The sequence below is a fragment of the Mycetomoellerius zeteki genome, unplaced genomic scaffold, assembly GCF_001594055.1.
Source record: "Mycetomoellerius zeteki isolate Tzet28-1 unplaced genomic scaffold, Tzet1.0 scaffold242, whole genome shotgun sequence".
Classification (NCBI taxonomy): Eukaryota; Metazoa; Arthropoda; class Insecta; order Hymenoptera; family Formicidae; genus Mycetomoellerius; species Mycetomoellerius zeteki.
In genome coordinates this window covers 35,941-50,226 of record NW_017257219.1, presented here as the reverse complement: position 1 = coordinate 50,226, position 14,286 = coordinate 35,941, and the positions used below count along the sequence as shown (strand labels likewise).

The 14,286-nt window shown below is 35.0% G+C and overlaps 3 protein-coding genes across 3 annotated transcripts in view; 1 reads left to right on the top strand and 2 right to left on the bottom strand.

The window, feature by feature from the left end:
• Window positions 1–4,898, bottom strand: part of BORCS6 (BLOC-1 related complex subunit 6) — a 7,969-nt gene extending 3,071 nt beyond the window's left edge. The window contains exon 1 of the mRNA XM_018449321.1: window positions 4,891–4,898. The gene's annotated coding sequence lies outside the window, so the exon portion shown is untranslated. The remainder of the gene's footprint in view (window positions 1–4,890) is intronic.
• Window positions 813–6,502, top strand: PIG-T (phosphatidylinositol glycan anchor biosynthesis class T). The gene is made up of 8 exons (XM_018449318.1): window positions 813–1,005; window positions 1,573–1,750; window positions 2,475–2,706; window positions 2,794–2,961; window positions 3,035–3,332; window positions 4,962–5,114; window positions 5,285–5,531; window positions 5,647–6,502. The coding sequence occupies exons 1-8, from the start codon at window positions 828–830 to the stop codon at window positions 5,900–5,902; spliced, it is 1,710 nt and encodes a 569-aa protein (XP_018304820.1). The 5' UTR covers window positions 813–827; the 3' UTR covers window positions 5,903–6,502.
• Window positions 6,503–7,077: 575 nt separating this feature from the next.
• ova (ovaries absent) lies at window positions 7,078–12,507 on the bottom strand. Its single transcript, XM_018449317.1, has 7 exons — window positions 11,863–12,507; window positions 11,233–11,503; window positions 10,800–10,940; window positions 10,504–10,701; window positions 10,183–10,356; window positions 9,566–10,070; window positions 7,078–7,699 (listed from the first exon to the last, which is right to left on the bottom strand). Exons 2-7 carry the CDS (start codon window positions 11,473–11,475, stop codon window positions 7,095–7,097), a joined length of 1,866 nt encoding a protein of 621 aa, XP_018304819.1. The 5' UTR covers window positions 11,476–11,503; window positions 11,863–12,507; the 3' UTR covers window positions 7,078–7,094.
• Between the last annotated feature and the right edge of the window lie 1,779 nt (window positions 12,508–14,286).

The window sequence follows — 14,286 nt, the reverse complement described above, 5'->3', positions numbered from 1 at the left end:
CATTCACATGCAAGCGTCAAGTGTCAAGCAGCGGAAGCAACAACCAATCAGCTGGACGATACGGGCAGTGGTGTAAAAAATCGCCTCGTTGATTGGTTGCTGCTTCCGCTGCTTGATGCTTGACGCTTGCATGTGAATGCACCTTTAGACATAAATCCGCACGTATTGATGCCAGCCAATCACGGAGTAGCAAGTCACATGAAGTTGGCGATTCTCTCTCGAGGGCTATGTTCAGATTCCTACTCGAGTGCCTCCCAGGTATTATTCCTTGTTATTTACTGAACGTTAAACAAAGATGACATGACACCCGGAGAGCACTCAGGTGGGAATTCGAACACTCTCTTAGAAGTTCTCTACATGGGGGCACTCGGGTGATGTTTCCGAACGCAGTCCAGAGTTTGTTCTGTCAGATTCAGTCGTTTCATGTAAAACTACATTGAATGAGCCGAATTTTATCAAAATCGGAGGTGAGGAAGCTCAGCTGAACAATTACCTAAGTAAGGGCCACTGTCACCAAGCTCAGTTAACTTAACTGGCCAGTTAGTCCATCGGAATTGATCAATCGCATTTGTCATTTTGTTTGAAACAAAGGCTGCGGTCCACTTGACGCTACAAACGCTTCGAAGCGTTTGAAGTGACCAATCAGAACAAAGAATTTTACGAATTGACTAATCAAAGAACGCTTCGAAGCGTTTATAGCGTCAAGTGGACTGCAGCCAAAATCGCTAACGCTATTCTCTACGCGAACAGACCTGTATTGAAAAAATCGCAGTATATGGGGATAATATTCGAACAGACCTGATACTGTAACCTAACCTCATAACAATATGACCATCTCGCGTATACTCGTATTGTTTACCGGCTTAATTAATATCGGTACATGCAATAATGCATACAATGATTTCTTTGACGAGGAGTTGATGCTGAAGCCCTTGTCGAGTGATCACGTCTATGCGTACTTTCAATTTACTACAATATGGGAAACGGAAAATCGTGTAGAAACACGTGAGTATACTAGAGTAATAACCGGGATTTGACAATGGATACATCCAGAAGCATAATCACTGAGCGCTCAGTGAGCGATATTATGTTTCTGGATGCATCAAATGAGTCTGTAGTTGGTAATCGGAAGTCTTAACCAGAGTATCGATCATGAAACTTTTTCATTTTTCACTTTTCACATGATAAACGTCACGTGAAAATGTTTATGTGAAAAATGTAAAGATTTATTTCATTCTGCATGGTACATATTTCATAATGTACTAATTAACACGTAATTTAATTCGAAAAAATGTACTGATTAACGTTGATTTAGTTGTCTATAACATAAATGTTATTTCTCTATCATAAATTCTCGTAATGTGAAAAGTTTTACGTAAATTTGTAGTGAATGGTTATACCTTCTATCTGTTGAATTAATCGTGTAATTATTTATAAACAGCGAATAGAGCGTTTTGAATATATGTCTATATTGTCCGGTTACCTTATTATTGTTATTAATAATAATTGAACTTATTCTTTTTCGCTGGACAAATTTGAGCTATTGTAATTTAAAAAAGATAATATTTCTAGTTCAACATTCGCATCTTTTTCCAAGGGGATTGGGTGAAATCATAGGTCGTCATAATGTTGAAGAATTGCATGTTACTCTAACGGAAGGTTTGTGGAATTATCAAAAGTGGGGATATCCTTTCCATGATGCTGGACCTGGTGCTGAAGTCACTGCTTGGTTTAATAAAGACGTAACAAAGTAAGAAATAGTACAAAAAAATATAAAATTTCAGGACTAATAATCCTGATAGCAAAATGTTAGCAATTTGCGTGAAAATTGGCAGCAAACTCGATCAGATTTTGATTACAAAACCATAGCCATCTTTGTCTGCATTTGGCTATGGATTTGTCGACAAAGCCTGCTGACATGTCTTGCCAGCAGATTGCTGACAAAAACCGAGCAGATTGCTAACAAAAACCGAGCAGATCCGGCTGTGTTCAGTTTCTGCTCGCAATCTGCTGTCATGTTATGCAGCAGACTGTTCGGTTTCTGTCACCAATTTGCTGTCATAGCATGTCAGCAAGCTTTGTCATATTTTTGACAACAGTTTGCTGATAATGTCTGATAGTACAAACTCTGTGTATAATTTGTTGCCTTTCTGCAATCAAAAATTGGTAGCATTGGGTCTGCTCAAAATCTGTCTCTGCAGGCTTTGCTATGAGGGAGTAAGTGATAATTATATGTACTACCCATAAGTATCAGAAATTATATTGTAAAGCAATTGAATTTGAGATAAGATCAACAATCATAGTTGTTCAATATCTAGCTCTATGGTCTGAATTTAATTTTGATATATCGCAGTTTCAGAAAAACGCAGGTAAAACTAAAAAATATTTGGTTACTTGTGTTACAACTTCAACTGTGTAAGAAATAAAGTTATAAAAGTATAATAATATGTAACATGTTATGTTTTCTTTTTTAGCATAGAGGAGGAATGGAAAGGTCTAACAAATGCCTTAGCTGGATTACTCTGTGCATCTCTGAATTTTGTTGACACCTCCAATAGCATGTCGCCAGAGTTTACCTTCCGTCTCACTAGTGTTACAGATAGACCAGTAAATTCTAGTCATTTGCGTTATTCGTCATTACCGAGAGAGATAGTGTGTACCGAGAATCTAACACCATTTAAAAAACTATTACCTTGCGATTCCAAGGTACTCACAAATTACATACCGTACTACTACATCTGTATTAATATTCATTATATTGATTTATAATCAACCATTTGTTTTTTCTTCTAGAGAGGTCTAGCTACGTTATTAAATTCTGCGCATATTCATAATACAAATTATCATTCCATTGGGATACATTTTCGGTCAATATGTCGCAACGCAGCCTGTACGAGGACATCTTTAGAACTGCGACAAACTGTTTCTTTGATATATGATACAATGATAGATGCGAATCAGGTGAGTTGATCTACATGATGTCATTATTACAAATTATATATTTGCCGATTATTCATGCCTTTAATTCGCACAGGATTGGTCGATACGAAAATTTTTTGGAATGGGACTTAAAGGCGCATGTCCGCTTGCAACACTAAGTAATATTTATGTTGATATATCAGATAATAATACGAATCACATATATGAACTAACGCCATCGCCGAGTGCAAAAGTTGTTAGCTTGCGTGGTGGACAGCAAAATGAAATAGCAGTATATGACATCAGAGCTCATTCCAGCAGAGGAATATTTAATATCGCTGCAGTACATAGTGCACCAAAAAATAACGCAATATATTATCCTTCAATCCTCTATGCGAATAGGTATATTATTGGTATGTTCTATATAAAAAAGTTCTTATAAATACATCTATATTTTTTGTTACATAGAAATGTAAACAAACAAAAAAAGTTTTCACCTGAAAACGGAATTATTATTGTTTTCGTGCACGATTTCAGCGACGATAATATTTCAGAGGCAGGAACGAAACAACTACGTTTTATCTTTTTTGCGATTTTCTTTAAAACGAAGTAAAAAGGAGCATATTTCTACAGGACTTTTTTTTAGTTTATCGGTCCTCTATACGCTCCCGAAGTTCAGACATTTAGATTCGGGACATCCTGTATATATGTATATGTATATACAGGATCTTCCTGGGTAAAACCGCCAAACTTGCCAAACATTCAGCTGCCATTCTCGGCGAAGACATGTTTTGAGCGCGTCCAAACTTCGATGTACATATTTAGAGAGGTATTTTGCAGGCAAGGGTGTTCTCTAAAAAACATCGAAGTTTAGACCAGGGGACCAAGCTACCATTGTTATGGCTGAGTCACAGTTTATAATTGTCAGAATTGTGGTGTTTTTTCTTAGTAACAGTTAGTTCCTCGCACCCTGTATATTAATGAGCAAATTTTTACGGAAAATATTTCACAGTTTCATGCATATGAATACAATTTGTTTTTGTTAATTATATTTCTTAATTTTCTAAATTAAATTTATGCAAACTAGAGTTGTTTCCATTTTTCATTATTTTGAATCTTTTATTATTTCAGATTAACGGTTTCCAATACAATCGAATCAGTTTCAAACTATCAAAATGCTGTACATTATCTCAATTTGATTATACTGCGCAATATTTTATAATGCACAGATTTTTGATAGTCACAAACTAGGTATTGATCATGTAACTTTTTCTCTAGAGCGAAAACGTGATGAAAAGTGAAAATTTTTATATATGTATGTTTACATATACAGATACACACAACATACGAAAAATTTTTACTTCATGTTTCCGCCATAGGGAAAAAGTTACATGATCAATATCCTGGGAGTCGATTGTGTATTTTGAAATGAGATGAAAATTATAAAGGTAATACAGGCTTTGTTATATTTCTGACAGCAATTTGCTGATAATGTCAGATAATACAAACTCTGGGTACAATTTGTTGCCTTTCTGCAATCAAAAATTGGTAGCAGGCCCTGCTCAAAATCTGTTTTCACAGGCTTTGCTATCAAGGTAGGAGGCCCAAAAATATAAAAGCATTAATTAACAAACTTTACATTTAATTATGTCCTAATGAAAATATAATTATTCAAATTTACCTTCTCAAAATAGAAAAATAGCACTTTAAGGCTTAATTTATAGTATAAACTCACGAATTTTAAACTACGTTAAATTTTGAAAATCATAAGATATTGAAAATCATATGAAAAAACTTTGATATAGTAATAAATAGAATCGTAATAAATATCAATTGCCAAGAAAAATATTACGTTCATTGTGACGGTAATTGTTTCACAATTTTGATACCTAAGGACAAATTAAAAAACCTTTTACAAGAAATCGTATTATAGAATTTCAAGTGGATCCCATATTACTAGCAGGAGTCTACCTTTTCCTTTAATCAATATAGATATTCATATAGATTATTAATAAATTAATTCATATATATTAATTTTTCAGGATATGGTCAAGAAAGAGGCAGTTTAGTGACTAAACTGTACAACAATCACTGGCAGGCATTAGATATAATCTTATTAGAAAATATTCCGTGGTACTTGCTAGTTTATTTAAATTCCATTACAATAACCTGTAATGAGCAACGAGTACATCCGTGTAAGTAAACATAAAATAATGAATGTAAGATAACATAAATGGAGTTGCCAGGAAATTTATTCGCTATGAAACGTGTATGATTTAGGCGATCAGTAAAATTTACAAAAAACGTTTTATTATTATGAAAACTACAACATGATTAAATATTGGTACATTTTTTATTATTACAGTGGCGCAACGTTATTTACCTGGAAGGGAGAGGAAAAGTCCATACTATTTAGAATTAATCCTGCGCCTGCCGCCGCACTCGATAACGAAAATCACTATCGATATGGATTACTTATTCCTCAAATGGCAGGAATATCCGCCGGACGCTAATCATGGATTTTACATGGGACCAGCTATAGTTACAGCCTTATTGCCCATAGCTAGAAATTACACCGCTTTGCCGCTCGATGGAAGTACAATTACTTCAAGGTTCGTTTATTTAGCAATTGTCTCTTTTGCTAAGCAACAACACAAAATTTTTTCTTGTTGTTATCATAAACAGATAGGCGACAATTGAAGTGATTATCAATTATTAAACTTACAGTTTTAACGCTTCGAGGGACGCTTATCTAGTACAATTACGGACAGAGTCCTTGCTTATCAGTCTTCCGACTCCTGACTTCAGTATGCCTTATAATGTCATATGCCTTGCCTGTACAGCTGTTGCGCTAGCATTCGGCCCACTTCACAATATTTCCACGAAGCGACTAGTTTTGAAACGCATCGAAAAGGATTGGAAGGGTAAATTATTCTCTTTTTTTGTAGGAAAGCTATTCGGAGCAAAGAAAAAACAAGACTAAAAATTATAAACGAACTGTATGTATTATAACGCGCAAACTGTATCTCTCTTGCAAATAGAAATATTCATGTACTTCTCCATGAATAATAAACAATTTTAATACTAAACAGATGCAAAATTTTTTCTTAGTAATAAATCTGCGATTAGCGCGGAGATTACGGAGACATAAAATTATCTCTTTGATCTTCTTTTCTGGCAGGAGATACGCACCTGTATTTAAAACAAAACGAAATCACTTTTCAATCTTTATCCAATGCTATTGTAAAATTTTGTAATACTTGCCATAAGTATTAAATAGTGCATTTACATATCCTGTTCAGTATTGTATGTTTACACATTTCTATTTAAATTATCCATTTACATGAATCAAAACTTATGTTAATATTATAATAGATTATAGTAGATTTCCGCAAGATAAACTGCATTCCTTGACTATCATATATATGTCAAACTACTAGAGGAGGTCTCCTATTCAGTTTAAAAGAATATAATACAGCAATTGAGATAAGTTAACTTTGAATATTGATGTAATAGTTTTTAAATAAGCAATTAAAAATCATTCAACTCATATTTCTGCATGCTTTGAAAGAATGTAACGATATATATCATTATGTTCATTATATTATTGCTATGCACGTAAATAATAATCAAATCATAGAAAATCAATTTTAATTGCTTATTATTTAAAACTGTCATGCGATGTCCCAATATATTCTTTCCCCCTTATCACAATTCTCTCTCTCTCTCTCTCCCTCCTTCCCTCCCTCTCCTTCCCCTTTCCTCTTTCTCACGCTCACTCATTCATTTTTGAACTCATTCATTTTCTCTCTCATATTTTTTTAAACATGGTAGGAGAAACACTTTATATTCTGTAACTGAACGCAATCTGATTCTAAATCGATGTTCTATTCATGTAATACAATTCAGTTTTTTATTCAAAGATTCGAAATCATAACAGTCTTATAATAACCTAACACAAAAATTGAACTATTGTATTAATAATTATTAATAAATATAAGAAATATAACACATGTACAAGTTGTAAGTCATCACTTATATAATAATAAGCAATAGCTCACTGTACATTAATTTCGCATTTTTACGAAAGTTAGAGAAAAGCATACGTATTTTTTTTTTCAAATAGTACATTCAACAATTGATATTTATTTTTGTTCTCATCTTCATTCAGTATGCTATTCAATAACCAGTCTATCGATGAGTGTGCGAGGTAAATGCAAAGTTTTGCGTAAAGTTTGTTTCGGTGATAGTTTTCGTAACAAGGACTTTGTGATTGAAGACTCCGCGGTGTTCATGGGATCTCTGTTCTCATCGCACGATGTCCGAGTATTCAAATCGTTCTCTTCTTCGTCAGACGAACAGAGATCAATCAACATTATCGTATGTGATGGGCACTTTTTCTCTTTGGCTGGTTTGGTAGCCTCGGCATTATCCGTAAATGATTTCACAGCGGCAAGCGCGATTAAAGTTTCTTTAGCTGATGCACTAATGTTGGCTTCTTCTTCAACGACAATCGTATCTACATCATCCTCCAGTGGCGCCTTCCGTTTCGAAGATACAAATACGTTTTGTGTATGGGCCGTCTTTCTCAACTTCGTTTTACACGCCGGTCCTGCTTTTTTCATTAATAAAAGTTTTCGGACATTAATACTCCTCTGAGGATATTGATATTTTGAGGGATCCTTTTTTAATTCATCAATTTGGCTCTCGTTGAGTCGAGTGAGAACAACATAAATAGGTCTGCATGTGGCGTAGAGTAATTGCGACTGTATACTCAGCACTGAAGAGAAAATATGGATCATAAATATATATATATGTGTGTGCGTGCGCGTGTATATGTAATCTTCCTATATAAAATATCTAACAGATTTAATATTAAACTATTTTATATAATATTAACTACTCTGATAGCAAAGCCTGCGAAAACAGATTTTGAGCAGAGCCTGTTACCAATTTTTGATTGCAGAAAGGCAATAAATTATGCACAGAGTTTGTATCAGACATTATCAGCAAACTGCTGTCAAAAATATGACAAAGCCTGCTGATATGCTATGACAGCAAATTGGTGACAAAAACTGAACAGTCTGCTGCATAACCTGACAGCAGATTGCGAGCAGAAACCGAACAGAGCCTGCTGGCATAACTTGATGGCAAATCTGATTGCTATCAAAGTATTTTTGAAAAAATGTAATCCTATTTTTGTTTCTTTATTTATAAAAAGTATAGTTGAGCCTATTTCTATACTTTATTGTTTCTATTATCTTTACTTCTCTCAAATTACTTTTCTATTATTTCATTTACATAGGGAGCAATGCAAAAGCAGTAAAAAATAGGGAAACAGAACAAAAAATATAATGGTCCTATCAATCTGTACTATGATTTTTCCTTTTTAATTTTTTAAGGGGATTCTAAAGCCGTCTGTATTACCGACTAATCATAATTTTTGTATAATAATTATTTTTTTCCTCTTTTACAGATTCGAAAATCCTTTTCCAGGATTAGAGTATATGCATTAATACGTGTCTGTCAGGTGGAGTTTATGCCGAGAACGACAAAAAATTTTTCTTAAGATTTCAATTTCGAAATTTTTTGTCATTCTTAGAATAAATTCCATCTCACAGACATGTATCAATAGGCCTGTTCTTTTTGGGTGAACTTTTACAATAGTTCATCTTTCTTCCTTTTCTCTCCAGGAAGAAAGAAGAGGAAGAAAGATGAACTGGTGCAAAAGTTCAACCAAAAAGAACAGGCCTATTGTGTATACTTTAATCTTGGAAAAGGATTTTCGAATCTGTAAAAGAGGGAAAAAAGTAAGTCTTTGCAAAGCATGTAATTTCGTTTTAAGAGAAATATTTTTTTTTCTACGCTTTGAATCTTAATTCCACAAACTCAGTATTGTTCGTTCAAGTAATCTAAATCCTGCTTCACGCTTATTTTCAATCTACAGGCTGTAAAACTTTTATATCAAGCAAATGTTATTCTCAGGTGACAGTTGTACCTGCCAAAAAAAGTGAATTTTTTAATTTTTTCGATTTTCTCATGAAATCGTGTTTTCTGTGTTCTTTAATTCTGTAAAAAAAATTTTGCAATCCATGAAGTCAATTTTTCCTAAAACGTAATCATGGTGAAACAGAACGACTTTAGGATTCCCTTAAGTTCTAGTTTAAAAAAAAAATACTTAAAGAAGAAGTTATAGAAGTAAATGCGCGCGGTAAATAATACACATAAAATAAAAATGTTAGACAATATCGATTTAATTAATATTTTCAACTGCATAAAAACGAATGTTTCGGCCTATGTTCAACCGTCTTCAGCGACGCAGACAATAAAATCTTTTTTTATTACAATAATTTATATTGAGTATTGAATTATATTAAGCTGTATTTTTTTTATTATTTATAGTCTGCGTCGCTGAAGATGGCTTGAACATAAGACGAAGCGTTTGTTCGTATGTAATCTTTTAATTATTTTGTATACTATTTATTGTGCTTGTTCTGATAGCTTTCTCTTTAAATATTATTTTTTAAAATTTTGTCTATCAAAAGTTCTTTTAGTACTACTTAAACTAGTTTTTAAGTCTTTTGTTCTAATGACACATGTATATATACCTAAGAAAAGTTATGTCAGTTTACAGTAAAATACATACTTGGTTTGCTTTTAGAGGAATTCACAAATTTATATTGATGCACATAATGGTCAGTGCGTTTATCCCGATTCTGTTTATAAGTCACTATCCATCTATCGTTATCTATTTCCGTGTCCAGCCATTTTGGTCTACACGAATCGTTCAATATCGGCGCGATGACATGCCTTTCTATTCTATCTAATCGTTCCTGCTGCGTTTCTTCAGTCATAGCCTTTGACCTTTTGGTTAGCATTATGCCAGCAGGTGATGAGAACGGGATGGTGGCGAATCTTGTAAAATTAAGAGAACTCCTAACACGTCCAGAGGTGCGTCTGGCGATACCATCGGGAGCACTCATGTTTTTTACATCAACCGATTTGGATTCAGTCTTACTTGATCGTAATTGAAAGTATTCCAGAAATTGATCTTGTTGTAGCTCAGGCTCGACCATGGACAAATCTGGTGTGGACGAGCGCGAGCCACTACATCCACCATGATCTTGTTCGCAGCACATTTTTTCATGTTCCTAGATAATTGCACAAATAGAAAAATCAAGTATATAAATAATAGTCAAGTATCGTTTATGCATATGGATTTTAGTTTTGCAAGAGAACAAATCAATAATCTGGTACTAATACCTTCATATTCGCAAGGCCTACAAATTCAGCATCGCAATTGTCACAAAGATAAATATCATCACATGGTGGTTGAACCATCATGGGAGTTTGTTGCTTTGCTTTTCTATTGCTTGACGAAGACGCATTATGGGATAACAATGTTCTTCGGGGGCTGTCATTTCTTCTGTCATAATGCTGTAGGCACAGAAAGCTTTCTCATTCATTAAATCAAGGAGAGATATAGCAAATTATTTGGGGTATTTGACAAAGTGACTATTCTGTATGTCAGTATACCTGTGTATATATATATATATATATATATACATATTTTTTTGTACACACCATGTTTTCATTACGAAATGTCACTAGTAGTTTTCCTGTACTTTTGTGATACAGACTAGTTGTCGAATCCCAATTATTAACATATTCTAATTCATCATGTGGATACTGAGCTAAATAGGAACAAAAACGTAACAAATATTCACTTCTGTGATACGTGTAACATCGAAAAACTAATTTCTTTAGATTTGCCATCCAGTTCTGAAATGATATTTTAGGATTAGTACTTTTCAAAAAGTAGGACTTGATTAATGGATACATGTTTTGTAGTTGAGATATATTATTTGATGGTTGCTTACATCGTTGATCTTTTTGGGTCTCGTTAATGGACTTGAAAATTTAATATCTTGAGGCCACCACTCAGGCTTATTAATAATCTTAGTTGTGTCATGGCCCAGTGAGCAATGAACCATAAATAATATAAAACGTTCTAGTTGCACCTAGAATAGTATTCATTGATATATTCAATTCACAGGTAGAATATAACTTGTAATATAAAGTTTGCTTTTTACAAGTAAAGTATATACTCATTATATTTAAAATAGATGTATATATTTAAAGCTTGTCAAAAAATAAAAAAGTTTTAGTGCAGACCAATGGAGTGATAAAGAATAGATTTATAGTGCAATATAGTTTTATTATATCTTTGGATACAATTTCTTGGATTACGAAAAATTTTATAGAGACAGTTATCTTCAAATTAAAAAAATATAAGTAATATAGTCAATGTACCATGGTAATTTTCTCTAGGGATGTGGGATAACCATTAGCAAACAAAAGAGGAAGATTGGATACCACAGAACCTTCCTCCTTCTCTAAGTTGTCTGTCATTTCGTTATCTTCTCCATACTTAGCATTATCCATCATGGTTGCATTGTTAGAAACTTGGTTTCCAGACTTTCTTACCTCGTTTCTACTGTTTTCTTGCATAGTCGAGAGTCTCATACCTCCAAAATCATCTATTTTGTTCCCCATTTAAAACACATCCACCGTATGGAAAGTCCTATGGAATTTTGTGTAGGTTAATAATCTTTACTTCATTAAACTATCTTCTTTAAGTTATTTACACAAAGTTATTTATATACAAATCAATATTATTAATACAATTGTAGCGTTAAAAAGTAAACTAAAAACAATTTTATCAATACAGCTTGAACATTCAGCAAATAAGCATTTGCTTCTGATTCTCGAGAGTAATGCTGTCTCTCACAGAAATCAAGTTTCATTTTATCACGTAATCCGCGTTACCAACGTGAGGCATTAAGCTATGGAGCCCGCCACAGAAGATAATAATCATGACAAATCTTCTGGTGTAAAGGTGCAATACATAGAACAAAATCAGAACCATGCTCATCGATATACCTTTTTTTTCTGGCAAACCGCTACCCGCGAATTTGCGTGGGGCTCAAAGCTCGTTCGCGATTCATCGTCTAGAAAGTTTCGGCATCCCCCGAGTTATACTTTCCGTGCGATGTCATAATCGAGAAGTCACTCGCGTTTTTTTCCTCTTTTCTCCTCACTAGAGATTGTCCTGTTTACTTCAGAAATTTCTCATTGAACTATAAGTGATGATTTGATTCGGAATGACCTGGATATGGAGCAAAGCTCTATAATACGATCTCGCGTAACAATCATCACGTCAGGTCGCACGCGAATGCGAAGGCCATTTTTGGAGCGTGAACTTCCTGATGTCTCTCGAATATTTCTTCCAAAATCGCTCTTTTCGCCCAAGTTAAGATTCTACGAGGCGTCCCGCCTTGTAGTGATCATCGTCGTCGAACTAACCGTCGACCGATCTAATCGAAATCAACGGCGCGAAGGTCAACCTCTCACTCAGAGAGACGCTGGAAGTGCTACAGTGTTGAAACACTTGCCATCCAGCACACGGCAACTGCATTCTATCGAGAGTCGATCACGCGATTAAACAGCGCGGGATGTTACCAGTATCGATACTTAGTAGGATGATCGTACGAGTCCAGTAAATCTCCGTGAAAACCGCGGAAACAGACCAACACAACCGTGCACAGCCGCGATGGAATAAGGCGACAACGGAACGAGACTCTCCACCGTTGGTGACCGATTGACAGAAGAATCCCCTCTTCCACTTCCACCGATGCGTGTGCCTACATTCAAGATGGCGAACACGTCATGCCAACACACACGCCGCTTGGCGCTCACCTGCGCTCTGCGTTCACTACGCTTCCGGCCGAGGAAACTTACATTACGGATCGTGGGGTCATTTCGGAAAATCCAGGAAAATCTCGACTACTCTTATTGTTCATTACAAGGATCAAATATGATTTGGCTTGATTTACCTAAAAAATTATTTAGAATCTTCAACATGGGCCCCAATAGAACCGTGAAGCTTTCATGGCTCTTACACACTGGACGCGGAAAAGCTTACCGCGCGGTAAAATGCAATGCGGTAACCAATGAATATGTTAGGAGCTGTAAGCTCATTGGCTACCGCGTCACATTTTGCCACGCGGCAAACGTTTCCGCGTCCAGTGTGCAGGTACCATCAGGGTTCCGATCATTCTTAGACCGGAATCAGACTACGCATTGAAGATTGAGATTGAAGATTGAGATTGAAGATCGAAGATTAAAATTTGACCAGTGAGGACAAAGGAATTTTAACTCCTATTGTTTTGATTGGTCAAATTTCAATCTTTCAATCTTTAATTTCAATATTCAATGCGTAGGCTGATTCCCGCCTTAGGCCGGAATCAGACTAGGCATTAAAGATTGAGATTGAAGATTGAAATTTGACCAATCAAAGCAATAGGAGCTAAAATTCCTTTGCCTTCATTGGTCAAATTTCAATCTTCAATGCGTAGTCTGATTCCGGCCTTATGGCGATTCCATCCCTTGCTTTTCAGCAAGGACACAGGGTGCTTTCCAGCAAGGACATAGTCAGACACTGTGTAACACAGTGAGTCGTTTCATCCTTGTTATTTGCCAACGTTAAACAAGGATGAAACGACTCACTGTGTTACAGTGTCTGACTATGTCCTTGCTGGAAAACAAGCATTGTCATTCGCGCCAGAATTCCTAGGGAGTTCTTAAAGTTACTAGATTTCTAAAGTACCGTAAAGCCGGAATCAGACTACGCATTGAATATTGAGATTGAAAGATTGAAATTTGACCAATCAAAACAATAGGAGCTAAAATTCCTTTGTCCTCAATGGTCAAATTTCAATCTTCGATCTTCAATCTCAATCTTCAATGCGTAGTCTGATTCCGGCCTGATTTCAAAAATGTTGCAACAAAATGGCCGAAGTGCACATAGTACACGATTCCAAGTATGGTGGTTGGGTGGTTTATTCTTTTAAACTGTACTTTTAATAAATCAGAAATTCAATTTATCTGCTGTCTAATCAGTGGTCCTCACGAGCACACCTCTTCTTTATTACACCATGCTTATTCCTAATTCCATATTCCTTCTATTGTGGTTTGCATCTTTAAGAACTAATCGCTCGGTGAGAAAGTTACATTCCGAAACCCATCGGAAAGTGTTGCAACCGTTCTGTGACCGGTTGTATGTACATCTTTTAATGATAAAATAATGATTAAATAAAAAAATTCTCATTGTATATTTGTGTTTGGAACAGGTGATTTATGTATTTATGTTTGGAGTTAGCGTTCTTCAATTTCCTGTTCCGAAATCATGCTAACCCCTATGAGAATGTCTTTAATACTATCTTGTCAATGCTCTCGTTTTTGTACTTGAATAAAAGAAATCATTTTTGTTGAACAATGTAAAATGAGACGAAACTTGATTTCAAA

Bases quoted from the DNA above. Each gene is read 5' to 3' on its own strand.
- PIG-T (XM_018449318.1), top strand. From the start codon at position 828: ATGACCATCTCGCGTATACTCGTATTGTTTACCGGCTTAATTAATATC. The intron at 1,006-1,572 runs GTGAGTATACTA...TAATATTTCTAG, and splicing joins GGAAAATCGTGTAGAAACAC to TTCAACATTCGCATCTTTTT. The intron at 3,333-4,961 runs GTATGTTCTATA...TTAATTTTTCAG, and splicing joins TGCGAATAGGTATATTATTG to GATATGGTCAAGAAAGAGGC.
- ova (XM_018449317.1), bottom strand. From the start codon at position 11,475: ATGGGGAACAAAATAGATGATTTTGGAGGTATGAGACTCTCGACTATG. The intron at 10,702-10,799 runs GTAAGCAACCAT...ATATCATTTCAG, and splicing joins GACCCAAAAAGATCAACGAT to AACTGGATGGCAAATCTAAA. The intron at 7,700-9,565 runs GTATGTATTTTA...TTTTCTCTTCAG, and splicing joins TTCCTCTAAAAGCAAACCAA to TGCTGAGTATACAGTCGCAA.